Raw genomic sequence first — 16,413 nt, forward strand, 5'->3', positions numbered from 1 at the left:
TGTGATCCTCGGCATCCCAGTCACAAAATCTGAGAGGGCACAATCGAGATTGAAACATGCCATTGAAAAGTTCAATGAATCTCAAAAGATCTAGGAGTTTCAAAACCAATTAAAACCTAATAAATTATTTCGTTTTTCATGGTGGAAATTGGTGAATCGTCATTCGCCTACCTTCAAATATTTTATAGCTTGGATTACGGCATCCCTCTTCCAAGTTGTAAAATATTGTGTTGGGTCCTAGCCTTAATATTTCATATTGGGTGTTATATTAAGGACTTAAATCAACTAACTTGAATATCTCCCATTGTATATGTCCAGTTTAGACATCTATGATCTTCCCAAATCTCTTGGAATTTCACTTCCTCCACCCCCTCCAATTATTCTCCCTAACCCACAAGTTCAAGGTCACTCAAGCCCTATTGGCAAGCAAGGTTTATGTGTGATCATATCTTGGAGATGAAGTCACGTATTGACAAGCCGGGAGAGTTGGGTGTCAAAGTCTTGAGAAAGTTGGATGTTCAATCACTTTCTAAGTCATATAGTGAGTTCCTTTGGGACTACTATGTGACAGACCATGACTTGACCCTTAATGATCTTACCTATTTGCTTGGTGCTGCTGAGTCAGCAATGATTTTGAGCACTGGTAAAAGCAAATTTGATTAGAAGATCGACTTCCCAAACCTTCTATTGCCAAAGGAAGGGGCATTGGTTGCGAAGCTGGCCAAATTTACCTGATAGTCTGTAAGGATGGTAAAGTCAAAAGTTTTGACTCTACTTCAGGTAAAGTCTATTATCTAACTCTATTAAGTTCCTATTTGGAGATTCTTATTACATGGTGTGACTAGATCACATTTTGATGTTTTAAGAATCAAAGTGAAGAGGAAGATTAAAGGAAGAATTTTGAGCTGTTACTTAAAGAGTTGTGATAGATTGCTTAGGAATACATAACAACATAGTTTTTCACATGCATTTGCATTGTAAGGATAAGTTTTTCCGCAAAGTTCTAAAATAAAAGAAAAGTTTTTTATTTTAAAATATCCTTACAGTGGCATTTGTGAGAAATTGTTGTCTATATGTTTCCATTGATAGCAATATTGGAAAATGGATTTGATTCTTTCGACTGTGGTAGTGTCATAATTTACCAAATAAGGAAAGATCCTCATCACCCAAGTTTCAGTTGGGTAGAAACTTGGAATCATGCAAGTTGTTTGATGAATGAGAATTTTCATCTTTGGGAAATTAAGACTAATTCATTGTTCACATGTATATGTGAGTCAAGTGAAAGGATCAGGGGATCGGGTACACTTGAGTGTGCATTGGTCAGGTCCACCACAAAGAATGATGAGACTATTCGTCATGATTTACTAAAGCTTAGTAAATATGGTTATACTTACATGTTTAAGTATAATTCTGAAACATTGGAAAAGTATCAATGTTAGGCAGAACGAATAAGAAGAATCAAATAAGGCAGGAAGATAAAAGTTTCTCCAATCTGAAAAGATGGGAGAGTACTTGAGTATCTTGTTTTATGATTATCTTAGTGATTATGAAACCATATCACAATTGATTCTCTAAGGACATCTTAGTGCATTTGTTTGGCTAAGAAGAGAAATCGTGGATTGTTGAAATGGTTAAAATCAAAAAGATGAATCATACTTCGTTCGATAACAAGTCTTAGAGTCATACTCCAAGATTGTAACTCGAGTGACATATCTTAAGGAAGGTTTGTAACACTTGTCAAGTGTAAGAGTAAAATGTGTTTCTACTCTTGTACATTTGAGATTGGTAAGTTGTGATGTTTTGGGTTAAACAGAGACCAACTAAGGCCAATTATGTGAAGTGTTAGTCTTGATAAGAATCCGCACTGACCCTTGATAAGAAATGGTTCTTGACAAGAGAGTCTTATATGTCAAGAGGACAGTGGGAGTCTTAAAGCTCTTGAAAGTTCCAAGAACTAATCAAGAATAAAAACCTGAAGTTCTTCACTAGCACACGACTTGAGGTTTATAGCCTATCGTGTTGACAATTCTGTGCCTATTCCAGTTAAAGTTGGCTTTGCATAGGAGTTCTGAGAGTTCTCAATTGGTTGCATAACAACTTGAAAGCAATGGCAGGCCCTTGTGCTGCCAGTTGGCAAGAAATTAAGATTGCACAAGTTCGGTCCATATGAGTTTGGATTTGTCACCAACCTTGTCTTGTGATTATGGTTTGACAAATTCACATGGATAGGAACACATACACCATAAAAATCTAAGTGTCATAAGGTTTCTCTTCGATTCATGAAAATGATGGTAAGGAAACACTTTCACTAAGTAGATTTTAGGTAGATAGCAATTGTGATATTTGCATTCTCAAAGTCGTTAGTGGAGCGTGTGTGGTTAAACAACACACTAACATGGACTTGTGAGAAATGGCAATGGTCTAAACAATTAAGACTATGATTACGACATCCCTTTTCATAGTTCTAAAATTGTTTAGACACACATATGAGCTATCTAAGGAAAGGTGTATGAATTTGATAAATTCTTATCAAAGCATCTTGTATCAGAAAACTGAACTTTGTTAAGGAAGTCAATAAAGTATTGATTTCTAGAAGTCCAGCGGATTTCTGAGTACATGTCAAAGCTAGTGGGAACATAAGTGTTGTGCTGATAATTATCATGTTAGTGGGAGCATGATTATTATGTTCAGTATTGCAAGCTAGCAATGTTAATTATAGAAAACAAAAGTTTCAATTCGTGAAGTTGCAGGGGTTAAAAAGTTGTTTTGCTATAATTAAGGGAGAGGAAATTATACTTCACTTCAATTCTAAAAGCTTAGATTGAGATTTTAATCATCTTTAGTCAAGGATATATATACGAATTTTATGTTGGAATGGCCAAACATAAGGAAATTCTATATATATTGCGTTCTCAAACTTCGATTATGATTACGACATCCTCTTCATAGTCAAATTTTGAAAACATGGCAAAAAAAATATTGTAGCAAAAGACTGTCTATGATCACGTCTTTATGTGAGACATCATGAATCGTGTCCCACATGCTTCGGATATAGGATCGATTGCATGTGCTATAATATTCATCCTTTCTAAATTTTCCAAATGCTCAGGGCATTAAGAAGGGAAAAGTCTAGAATTGGATATGACTAAAATGATTAAGCAGTTGTCGAGGACAATCTAAGGTTTACCAAAGATTGGTTGCTTATGGACAGTTGGAAGTATATTGTTAATTCTGGTAGGACCATATTAACATATTCTGAAAAGAGGTAACTCTTGTTCAGAAGTGATAGTCAAAATGGGAATCTGGAAAGGTTTCCATAGGTGGAAGTTGTTCTTCAAATCTGTGTAAGATTAGAAAACTTAATGCAAGAAGGATGTTCAAAGGAATGTACTTTGAATGTGAGACTTCATTTCCATGGAATTGATCTCCATTGGAATACTCTGTAATGTCTGTTGACAAGTCTTTGTGACTTTGTGCATAGTCATTACGAGAGGATCAATGCATATAAGTTTAGAATCTACCAGATTTCGTTAAATGGTAGGAATTTGGAATTCTTACATTTACGATAAAGATTTGGGATTGTGAAATGAGCATCATTGGAATCATGTTCAATTGATCTACTTCACAAAGTAAAGATCATAGATAAACATAGTGTGCATACTTGGTGTATGGCATGACTAGTGTTTAGAAAACCATAGTTTACATGCTTGGAGCATGGGACAACTATTGTTTTAATTCAAGTATAAAGTTGATTATTTGAAACATTATACAATGAATAATGAGTAATCAATATGGTGTTTAAATAAAAGATGTTCTATTTACTCTCAAAGGTGCTTGGGACCATAGAGTGATTAGTATTATTCTTGTGTTTCACTTTGCATGTTTTGACTTCCAGAATAGGTAGGTTATTCTTCCCGAATGACTAAGTTATTCAAACCATCCACAGTCGATAATACGTTGGAAGTAGGTATTAAGGCAAGACTGTCATGAATCGGGTTTGTAGATGTCCAAGGTAGTGAACATAGCAAAAGTTGCTGCAACATTCATGTGTGCTCCTAGAATGAGATTCGAGTATTGGATTAAACCCACGCTCATTTGACTCACTTCATGGATTTTATCACGAGTGATCATGAGACGATAATATCTTATATTCTTCAAACCTATAGATATGACTTGTTGCCTATGAGTTGATTATACATTGATTGCACGTAAACGCATTTGGTAACTCGATGTTATAAAACGTGCCTTTGTGTATGATTCAACAAGTAGTAGAACAAGCATATGAGTCGAAGTTTATCCATTCCTTTTACCCTTAAAGGGATAAAAGCGATATCTGTGGGCCCCTCGATGATTTGGTGATGACAAAACGTAAGTGCTCGGCCGGGCCTGGACTGATTTGATTTGTTCAATTAGTCAGTCGTCATAAATCGGAAATCGGGAAACAACAAATGGACAGAGAGAATGATTATAATCCATGTCTCAGTCCATATGATATCTAGAATGGAGGAATATATGATCCCTTATCTAATGGACGTGTCATTGATTTGTTCAGAGTTCGACAGCGGCTTTAAGAGCTACGATTGCTAGTCGGGTTTTGGAGTCATACGCAATAATAGTTTTAGACTTATCCAAGTGGGAGACTGTTGGATTAGGTGTCTAAGCCCATAACTATTATTGGTATGTATTCGACCCGAGAGTAGCATGGTCCATTTGGGTTGCATATCATCAGGACAATTTGTTAGGATGGACTTTTGAGAGAAGAGGTTATATATGATTTATTAATATATTATAAGTTCTAATATATTAATATGAAATCATATGTTTTAATTAGTATTGATCAATAATTAATTTGGAATTAATTTAGTGATCAAAAGAGACTAATTAAAAACTATGGGGACTAATTATGGTAATTAGTTATATTTATATGTGTTGGGCTTATGATCCATGTTGGACCAAGTTTATGTATGGATACATAAAGAGTTGGGCCACATGAACCATGGATCATAAAATCCATGGATATGGGTTTGGGTTATACCCATGACTCTTAGAATTCAACACATATAAATACAAATGTTATGACCTAAAACCGCCACCCCTAGTCACCCTTAGTGTGTGTGTGCATGTTCTTGGAGTTCATGAAGGTTTTAGAGTGCATGGAGATTCTCTCTCAAGTCCTACCTTTGTCCTTGATGTGTTGTGACTTCATTTGAGGCTTCCACACTATTGGGGCTAAGTTCTTAAGGCCAAATACATCAAGACTTCCAGCCATACAAAAAGGTATGTTACACTATCTAGTATTTTATGTAGTTTGTATGACAATTGCATGCTAGCTATAGGTTCAATACCTTGGAAACCATTTGCATGTATAATTAGTGAAAACATAGATCCAAGGTATTTAGGGTTGTATGTGCACCATAGGATGTTGTATTATACCAAAACCCAACAAATAATGCATGAGTTTTGAATGAAGCGGGACTTAAACCCGTCATTCCTTCCATCTCGTTTTGAATGCCGCCATCACCATGTGAAGCATCTTCAGCCGCCACTTTTGTGGAGACCTTCAGCCGCCGCTAACAATTTGGTCGAATCCTAGCACCACCGAGCATCCACAGGCGGCCTTGTTGCCGACATTATCGAAGATCGACGGAAAACGGGAAGACGCCACTTCAGTTGGAAATCGGAAAAGCAAGGTCGAAGTCCCCGTTGCTGCAGCCGTGTGGCTCGCTATCACCGTCGCTGCCTTGCGGCTGGTCCGCTCCATCAAATGTTCTCCGACCGCCGCATGTTGCCTCGAGGGTGGCTATGTTTGGTGCGTGTTCAGTGGATTCGTGGAGGTATGTGGGTACGTTTCAGTGTAGATTGATGGGTGTTGATGGCCGGAACACTAGTGGACCACCATGACAGCCAAGCATGGTGGCCGCCGCCGCTTTTATGTACTTCTGTCGCCTCTTTCCGCCACCAGCCACCGTAGGAGGTGGCTGTGTGCATGTGTATGGGTGTGTATGTCTATTATCTGTGTTGCTACTGGGTTGTGGTTGTAGTATGAACGATATTTTCGCCGGAAAGCAACCGCCACCACCGTGAGGTGGTGGCTGCCATTTCTTTTGTCGCCACCAGCCGCCATGGGAGGGTGGCTGTGTGCGTGATGTAGCGTGTGTGGGCCTAGTTCACGAGATTAATGTTGTATGGATGTTCTTGGACAGGAAAAAACGGAGAGAACTCGTCACCACCACCTGCTGCCGTCGTTCCGCCGCCTACTGTCGTCGCTCCGCCACTGTTGGCCACCATCTCGGGTGGTTGTGGGCTTTCGGGTGCGTTTGGATTGATGTTTGGAGTGCTTTTGGTGTTGTGTTGGTCCAAGAACAGCCACCACCACCACCGTGAGGTGGTGGCTGCCACCATGTGCCGCCATGTGTGTGTGTTTATCTGTTTATCTTAGCGAGCGGGTGTGTGTTTATTTGAGACTTTAGCATTGTAAATTGTAACAAAAAAATAGAATAAAGGAAAGAAACTCAAAAACCACCACCGGCCGCCGTGTCGAGTGGCGGTGTGCCTTGTTTGGATTGTGAATCGTTTGGAATGTTTGGACAAGGGACTAAAACCCTAATGGGCCTAATAAGCCCTAATGGGCCCAATAAAGCCCTAGTTGACCTAAAAAGCCCAAACATGTGACTAATGGGCCTAGTGGAATCCTAATGGGCCTAATAAACCTTAATTGGTCAAAAGACCTAGTTCTTGGGCCTATTGGGCTAAGATGGGATTGGAAACCCTAATTTTGAGAATTAATCGGGACACACACGCGGGAATTATTTGATAACTTGGAATATTAAATAATAATCATTGGCAAAAATTAATCTAAGCAATATTGGACTTAATGGATTAAGTCCTTAGTGGATTAAGTCGTTAATGGGTTAAGTTGGAAACGTAACCCTAATCATCAATTTATGTGAAACCCTAATTTCACTTGGGCCTTAAGTTGGGCCTTTCTATTGGGCCTTGATGATTGGGTTATTAAAGGGCCATCCAAGATCAAGCAAATGGACTAGAATAATTAATGGGCTTTGAGGTAAGGCCCGTATGGAAGTTGGGCCCAATTTGGAAAATTAGGCCATACATGGGCCGTATTTTGGGCCTTAATGGTTATATGATTTTGGGCCTTAGAATAAGATCATGTATAGGCTTGGGCCCAATTTGGAAAATTGGGCCATGTGTCGGGCTTTGTTTCCTAGTTGACCTCGGGCCTAAGGATTAGGGCCTTGGGCTTGAATAAGCCAAGCTTGGGGTAATGTAGTAATTATCCAAAGTATGTACTTATGGTTATGTAGTGGAACCCAATTATTAATTGGGTGTTATTTGGTGTTGGCAGTGCGGGAATCTGTCATCCAGCAGCTGGAGTTGAGTCTGCGGGACTTCAGCAGTGTGGGATTGAGTCTTCGGGACTTCAGCAGTGTCAGGTGAGTCTCCTCACCATACCTATGGGTCTAAGGCACCAAGGCCGGCCTATTTTATGATATGTGATACACTAGTTGAAGTTGTATTATGTGGCATGTTAGTTGGTTATGTGATAGGGAGTATGCTAGTGATTATGTGGTATGCTAATTGATTTTGTGGTACGTGATATGCTAGTGGTCTTTGTGATACTTGCATGGAAGACCTCGGGGGGTTCCCGGGGCACTTAGGTGTAAGACCTTGGAGGGTTTCCTTGGCATCCTAGGTCAAGACCTCGGGGGGGTTCCCGAGGCACTTAGGTGTAAGACCTTGGAGGGTTTCCTTGGCATCCTAGGTCAAAGACCTCGGGGGGTTCCCGAGGCATTGGGCTAAGACCATGTGGGGGTTCCCATGGCTCCCGGTGTAAGACCCTGGAGGGTTTCTAGGGCTTCCCTATATGTTTATATGCATGGCTGGTGTAATTGATATGATTTGCGTGAGTATGTGAATAAGACATTAGAGGGTTTCCATGGCATCTTTATATGTGTATATGCATGCTTATGCGATTGTTACGGTTTATGTAGCTGTTATAGCTGATATGGATTATGTGGTTATTTGGATTGTGTGGGGTATGCTTTGGGGAACTCACTAAGCTTCGTGCTTACGGTTTACAGTTTTGGTTTCAGGTTTTACGTTTCAAAGGAAAGCAGCCGGCTCGATCGCATCACATCACACTATGATTTTCCGCACATGAGATCTTTGGGATGACACTCTGATATTGTTTTATGATAACATGTTCTGATTATTTTTACCTTGCTTTCGACATGACATGATATTATGGATGTTTTATTATACTGTTGGTTTTATAATAGCCTATTTAAAAATGAAATTTTTACCCTTGATTTTTGGGTCGTTACAATATAAGGGTTGGCGGGTCAAAAATCTCAACCCCAACCCGCTTATTTTCGAGGTGGGTCAGTGTCGAGTTACGGGTTGGATCGAGAGTTGCTATCGCCTATTTTGAAACTCGTGTGTTGTGACTTGTGTGATTTCAATTATACTACTTTTTGGATTAAAAAAAGCATGGTTTTACCTTTATTAATGATGAAACTGGGTTTTCCTTGTAGCAAAAAATTTAATCCTCCTTTGATGAAGGAGGGTTGCCGAGAGCACAAAAAAAATCGAGAGGGAGAGTGGATGGAAAGAAAAAAGATGGTTGGTTCCAATAGGTGGGACGGGTATGGTTAAAGAGTGTCACAATTATACTCTTACCAATAATCTATAAATCCCTTGATTATGGGATAATGACTTACCAATATAAAATAAGGATACTTACACTCAAATCCTCTAATTCCTTTAGTTTGTAGTTAATATAGCACTTAATAGTGAATTAACAAACTAGTCTCTCATTCTTCTCTTCTATCATATTATGCCTAATTTATAGGCATGTCAATCGGGTTGGATTCAGGTTGGCGGGTCATAGGTTGTCAGGTTGGCGGGTTAGAAAACATAAACCCAACCCAACCCATATAATATATGGGTTGGTGGGTTACGGGTTGGCGGGTTGGAAACCTCAACTCAACCCAACTCATATAACCCGTTTAAATATATGGGTTTGCGGGTTCACATGTTAGTGGGTCAAACCCAACCCTCATAACCTGTTTAATAAATAAGCAACATATATTTTTTTTAAATGAGGTTTTTTCAACACATTTTTAGACTTTTCTCCCGTCGGTTGGTGGTGTGTGAGCTGAGTAGCCGACAAGTCTACGACAGGTGGGCTAGTAGGCAACCGGCAAATCGGCGATGAGCGGGTGACGGGGTGAGGAGCGGCCGCCGGCTAGTGGCGGTCTGGTGGATGTGTTCTTCGTTTATGACTCGTGAGTATGTGTGTTTTCTTTTTTATTAGGGCACCGCAAAAAACTAGCCACATACGATTATACAAATATGGAAGGAATACAATGATATGAAATATTACGAATACGGAAGAAAACCAGATTTCATTAATAATTAAGTATTTCTATTTTTCTAAATGTAATATATATATATATATATATATATATATATATATATATATATATATATATATATATATATATATATATATATAAGGGTTGGCGGGTCAAAAATCTCAACCCAAACCCGCTTATTTTCGAGGTGGGTCAGTATCAAGTTACGGGTTGAATCAAGAGTTGCTATCGCCTATTTTGAAACCCATGTGTAGTTATCTGTGTGATTTCAATTACACTACTTTTTGGATAAAAAAAGTATAGTTTTACCCCTATTAATGATGAAACTGGGTTTTATTATGTATATCTTTTACATGCAATAAATAAGGCATTGAAAAAAATTGGATATAAAAAAGCAAAGGTTGACTTACAATTGAGTAATTCAATTAAATATCTTAGAATTGATCACAGAGATAATTATATGGATCTACAATACTTTTAGTTGGTTGGAATCGTCATCATCATACACACCACAACAAAATGAAATTGTCGAACGCAAAAAATCAAGTTTTAAAGGATATGATAAATTCAATGTTTTCTTACTTGGGATTGAGTAAGATATTTTTGGAAGATACCATGTAAACATCTTGTTATGTTCTTAATAATGTTCCCATATGAGTTTTGGTTTAAGAAATCCCAAAAATTGAAGTATTGTGTTTATACATGTACATGCATTACAACTAGCCCTTGGCCACAAGAAATTGTTGTCTCTACCTCCACCATGATTAAAGAATAAAACCCTAAACACATCATATGTAACCAAAATGAACAAATTTATTAAACTTTTGAAAACAAAATGTTGTAAATGTTGATAAAAAAGAAAAACCAAGAAACGTAAAACATATTTTAGGGTTGAGGTGTTGGTGCTACAGAATCAGGTGAAGGCAAAATAAATCCAGATCGTTTGTTGGTGTTTGGACCCGCATCTTCATAATCCAACTCTATCATCACTCTTGTTGTTCCTTCACTTTCCTGCTCATTATTCAATATTTAACCCAATTAATTACATTTTATTCGACCCATTTTGCTCATATTTTATGTGGTTATGTGTACAAGTTACTTAAAATATCAAATGACGTATATTATATATGCAAATACCTTAGGCTTATGGGATCGGGTTATGAACAAATCGCAGCCCATTGGATGAAATCACAGCCAATTAAGGCCCATATATGATTTCAGCCCATTTATTTTAATGGTTAGATTGTTATTTCTTAATTAATATTTTTTGGAAAATAATTAGTGAACTTGGTTAGACTTTTTTTTTTCGAAAAAAAAAAAAACTAATCATTATCTTTTTTATTATCGAAAGCCAAAATTCCGTAGGACTACTTAAAATTTTTGAAAACATTATTGTAATGTTACAAGTTGCCAAGTCTATTGAACTTGGAATGTCACAAAAGAATCTCTGAAGTTTCCATTTCACCAAACATTAATTGGAAAAACTGATTAAATTCCTATTATTTTAATTATAAAGAATTATTGATGTCATTAGTCTTAATATCCATGGGATTAGTTATTTATCAGAACACTGTCATTTCTATTCATAACATGCGATGATGCCTAAAAGAAGGTAACAATCATTTTCCTATAAAAGCATTTGAACATAATCATTTTAAAAACCAATGTCGTTCATATTTTATTCTTTTGGTAATTATAGTGTTTAGCTTTTTATCAATTTCATTTATCATATGATTATTATCCCTTTGAGCCAAATATATCACAGCAAAAACGATAAAATATCTACACACTGACTCAATTTTATCAAGCATTGAGCTATTTACTCAGATTTCTGTATATACACAGCAAAAATCTCTATAACAATTAGAAAAGGAGGGAAAAATGAAATGAATACCTCAATCGGAGAGGGAGGAGACGCAAAACTATCGCCAATCGTTGTAGATTTCATCAGTTCTCTACTAAACCCTAATCGACATACGGAAATCAAATTTACAGCGACAAAAGCTATAGATCCTGTTTAAATCATACAATTTGAGAAGACAATAGGCTTACCAGTTGACAATAACAGAAACAGAATAGCGATAATGGCGAAAGCATTGCGAGAAGACGATGGAGACATTTTCCGAAGCTTCTTCTTCAGTTCTTCAGCGATTAGTCTATGAATCGATGTTTGTAATTCGAAGCGATAATTTAGAAAGGAGTGATTATAAGCAATCGCCATGAAAACAGATCCAGAGTATTTATAGGAGGCGGTTTGGGTGTGGGGGTGTGTGTGTGTGATAAAGGTGGCCAGGGTGCACTTGCGTTGACAAATTGGAAGTAATAAATTATGCAACATCAATCTCAAAATCAAAGCATAAATTTATCGTTAAACTTTTAAATAATATATTATAATAAATGGTTATAGAATCTATGTATTAAAATAATGATATTCATTTTTAATAAAGCAGTTTACACAAATATTTTTTTTAAATAAGTCAAAACAATTGAGTCAAACTTGGTTGAGGGGTAGCACCTTTGTCGACAATCTTTTAGTTTTTTAAAAAATTAATATGATTTATATATTTCAAAAATAACATTATTATAATAATAATCTAACCGGTCTATTAAAACAATTTATCAAGTATTGTGTATATGAACTAAAGGTAGCGTAACATTATCGAAAATTTGTATATAATAATTAAATTCGCAGAAAACAAAGTTCCAAAATATACAAAGAAGTGTTTTTCAGAAAAGAAAACATTAAGTTTTAAAAAATATAATAACAAAGTTAAGGGAAAAGAATTGAGAAGAAAGTTATAAAAATCGGTGGCTCTAGTTTTACACTATGTTACCGTACTATTTGTGAGACCCGTGTATTAAATGAGTTGATTTATAAAAAAAAAAGTTAAATATAAAGGTTTAAATATTTGAGAATTTTGAATTTATAAAAAAAATAAGAAAAATAATGAATTGTTAAAATTGAAATGTTTTTTTATCTTTTAAATTTAAACAAATAATTTAGATAAATAAACAAAATAAACTAATGAACTTTAATTTATAAATATTAAAATTAGAAGGTAAGTCCATTAATGAAATTGATATTCATTTATTATTTTATTTATTGCAATTATTACATTAAAATACTATATGAAATTTAATAAAAAAGAAAAACCCATAAAATGACATATGGAAAAAAAAATTAATGCAAAATAACCACAAAATGATATGTGGCATAATGTATAAAAGGATGACAAATGGTAAAAATTATTTTCATTTATTAGGGGGAACTAGTTGTGAAATTCATATATTATACGAGTTGATTAAAACAAAATGTTAAATACGAATGATTAAACGGAAAGTTTCTTTGAATGTAAAATTTGAAATAAGTAAAATTATGAGAAAAAAATAATAAATAAAAACATGCAAAAAATAAATGAATTAAAATTATATGTTTAGTTGTCAGATCTGTATACTAAACGTGTTAATTATAACAAAATGTTAAATACAAATGTTTAAACTATAAATTTATTTAAAGTTGAAATTGAAATTTGAAATTTATATAGTCATTATGGTATGTTTAATTTATAGAAACTAAATTAATAATATATTGAAAAATAAAAAATGAAGTAAATGACAAGTGGAAAATAAATATCTCAAAATTATGACAAAATGACATGTGGCATAATGCATGGGAAAATTATATGTGGCAAAATTATTTTCATTTATTGGGGAGGGGGGATTCATTCTATTTAACGAAAGAAGGGAAAATAATTGGGAAGAAAGTTATAAAAATGGTGTTCCGAAGTTGTTTTTTTTATAACGATCCCTCCTAAGTTTCCTTCCAAAAATAAAGGGATTTGGAGAAAAAAAAAATCATGTTTAATACCAACTCTTGAACGTTACCAAACTTCTAATTAATATATTAAATATCATGATCGTAACGTAGATCAACACATCATCAACAAACCATCTCTTAGATTACTTCTCAAATGCCCAAATTTGTTTTCTTCTTCACATATACCCACAATTTCTTCATCAACTATAAGCCATGGTATTTTTCTTCACTAAGTGTCTTCTTCATGTTATGCTTCTTTTCTCTTCATTATTTTTTATTCTTCTTACTTCAATCAGGAAAAGATAGTTTTCACATATATAAATTTCTTAAGAATTTTTAGTGTTAAGAATAAACGAGAATAATATACACGCACGCGCACAAACAAATGCATGGTATTTAATGTGGTTTGGTCAATGTAACATACGTCCACATAGTAAGAGGATTTTTATTCTCAATCTTGAAACGATAGAAACGGTATAATTGAAACCATAGCTAGCAGTCGTTATATATATAGACCAAGTACAAATGGAAACCCTATCTAGAACATGGTCGGTCCCCAAAACATTCCAGATGAAATTTAGCCTTATATCAGCTAGGTTTTCCTTGGTATCTATCTTTTGAATAGAAAACTTTTCTTCTTTCAAAACATTCTAGATTAAATTTAGCCTTACATCAATATGTTTTGTATCTATCTTTTGAATAGAATACTTTTCTTCTTTCAAAAATTTAGCCTTACATCAGATGAAATTTGGTATCTATCTTTTGAATAGAAAACCTTTCTTCTTTCAAAACATTTCATATTAAATTTAGCCTTACATCAATATGTTTTGTCTTCTCAATATAGATCATATTCTTTGCAAGACACAAAACACTTTAAGGTGTTGTTTGTTTTTTCTGAGGGAAAATGTCTGCAGTCTGCGGACCACATCTGTAGACCTCTGCAGTAGAAGGGGTGGACCAAACGTCTGCAGTCTGAAAAAAGAAGACTGTTTGTTTTTTTAACATCTGCGGGCTACTAAAATAAACTGAAATCTAAATAAACTGATTTTTTCAAATTTCAAAGTGATTTTTTTAATATTTTTATGACTTTGTTATAAATAATTAACTAATCTAGATCAACTTTTATGTATTATTGTATAAAAAATAAAAATAAAATGGTATGAATTAACGTATATATTTGATAAAAACCAACAACTTTGGTTGCAAAGTTATAACTAAACATTATAATTAGTGATCAAATAATTTGATACATAACTAGATGGAAATAAACTTCAATTTTTTCAATTAAATCCATTAAAAACGTACGATAAATATTTTCTCGAGAAATTGACGATACTGTATTAAATAATGTTTTACAAAATTTGGCAAAAAAATATAAGAATATATTATGATTTTTTTTTCATATTTATATAAACAACTTCAACGACTATTATTGTAATAATCTTTATTTATAAATTTGTCAAAAATATCATGTTTGTATCGTCGAACGTTTTTTTTAAGTCTTGTAATTTTTTTTTCAAATTGTTTTATCATTAATAAAGTTGGAAAAAATATAAATTAAAAAAAACTTTAAAAAATAAAGATATATATGTTTTTTTAGGGTAGAAGATGTTAGAAGACTCTAGTCCACATCTGCGCCAAGAAGAGGGCGCACAGACTTTTTTAGGTCTGCAGTCTTCAAAAAAACAAACAGTCTGCGAAGGCTAATGTCTGCGCGTGGTCTGCGCGGCGCAGACAGAAGAGGTCACGCAGATCTGCAGACAAAAAACAAACACTACCTAACTATCATAAAACAAGACATGTTTCTCCACCTTCAAACCAAGATTCTAAACGAGACCGTGTAGCAAACCACATGCACTCCTTTATTGATTAAGGCCACTAACATGTACTCTGGTTCGATTGTGGACAAGGAAATAGTAGGTTGCATTTAACGTCCGCGATTCCAGGCTAGACATTTAAGGGATAACGATTATTATTATTCATATTGTCGAATAATTGTTATTCGTAAAGGTTACGAGTCAAATAAATATTTATTTATTGTATACACATTATAAGGACAAATATTATGAGTATATAATATTTGTAGAAAATTTTAATATTAAATTAATAGTTAAGAAATAAAATAACATTTTTGATAAAAGCGAATTTAGGATAAATGATCTAAACGAAAATCGTAGTAATCGTAATTACGAACCCGTGAGTAAAAAGAATGCAAAATTTTGACTTTGTATGATTTTTCGAAGTTTCGCGTTCGACACGATACAATATGTGTGTCTTAAAAGTGAGATGAAGATGGGTTACTCGTTATAAAAAACAATCTAAACGAAAGTTGATGTCCTTGAAAATATGAAACAGTCGGTATAAAGAACGTCAAGAACTGTATTTGTATGAAAAAGTTACGAATTTTGCAAATAATTTACAGTGTATTCTTTATTGATTGTAAAAATTAAAAATAAAATGAGAATTATCCGATGAAGTCTAAATTAAAGTTGTAGTTGTAACATCCCAATGATGAGGTACTTCTAATTTTGAGTCTATAATTGAATTATATTGCATTTTGGTCCCTAAGTAAAAGAAAGAGTGCAAAAGGGGCCCACAATGGCACTTTGGTAAATTCATACTTTGGGGAGTACGCCGAGTGTACATCTGTACGCTAAGCGTACTAGGGCACGTCGTAGTACGTTGGGCGTACACCTCGTACACAGGGCGCACATGAAGATCATGCAAACCCTAATTTTTAGGGGTCTGGCCCTATATAAACGTCATTATAACCTCATGTCCCCTTCCTTCTTTAGCCACGTAACACCCAAAAATTCAATCCAATTTAAACCTTTTTAAAAACATTACAAATCCATTAACTATTACAAAACTTGTTTTCAAAATGTATCATATCAGAGTATCCCAGAAACAAAGTCATAAAAAGTGAGGGGTTGTACGATCACGCCTTTGCCTTGCCACGATCTCCTGATGTACCTGAAACAATAAACTGAAACTGTAAGGCCGAAAGCTTAGTGAGTTACCCCCAGAATACCCATACACACAACCATACACGTAAAGCAATGAACAGCATACTATGGGTCCAGTCAACCATCGGGTTGAAATACCCCTGGTCCTCAACCATCGGGTTGGAATGCCAACATACTATGAGTCCAATCATCATCGGGATGGAATACTCTCGGCCCACAACCATCGGGTTGG

The 16,413-nt window shown here is 35.0% G+C and overlaps 1 protein-coding gene across 1 annotated transcript; it reads right to left on the bottom strand.

Moving 5' to 3' along the window:
- Window positions 1–10,071: 10,071 nt before the first annotated feature.
- On the bottom strand, window positions 10,072–11,685 carry LOC145169493 (uncharacterized). Its single transcript, XM_079088044.1, has 3 exons — window positions 11,451–11,685; window positions 11,293–11,363; window positions 10,072–10,409 (listed from the first exon to the last, which is right to left on the bottom strand). The coding sequence occupies exons 1-3, from the start codon at window positions 11,617–11,619 to the stop codon at window positions 10,284–10,286; spliced, it is 366 nt and encodes a 121-aa protein (XP_078944170.1). The 5' UTR covers window positions 11,620–11,685; the 3' UTR covers window positions 10,072–10,283.
- Between the last annotated feature and the right edge of the window lie 4,728 nt (window positions 11,686–16,413).

The sequence above is a fragment of the Lactuca virosa genome, chromosome 4 (genome assembly GCF_052849685.1).
Source record: "Lactuca virosa cultivar CGN04683 chromosome 4, Lactuca_virosa_CGN04683_v6, whole genome shotgun sequence".
Lineage (NCBI taxonomy): Eukaryota > Viridiplantae > Streptophyta > Magnoliopsida > Asterales > Asteraceae > Lactuca > Lactuca virosa.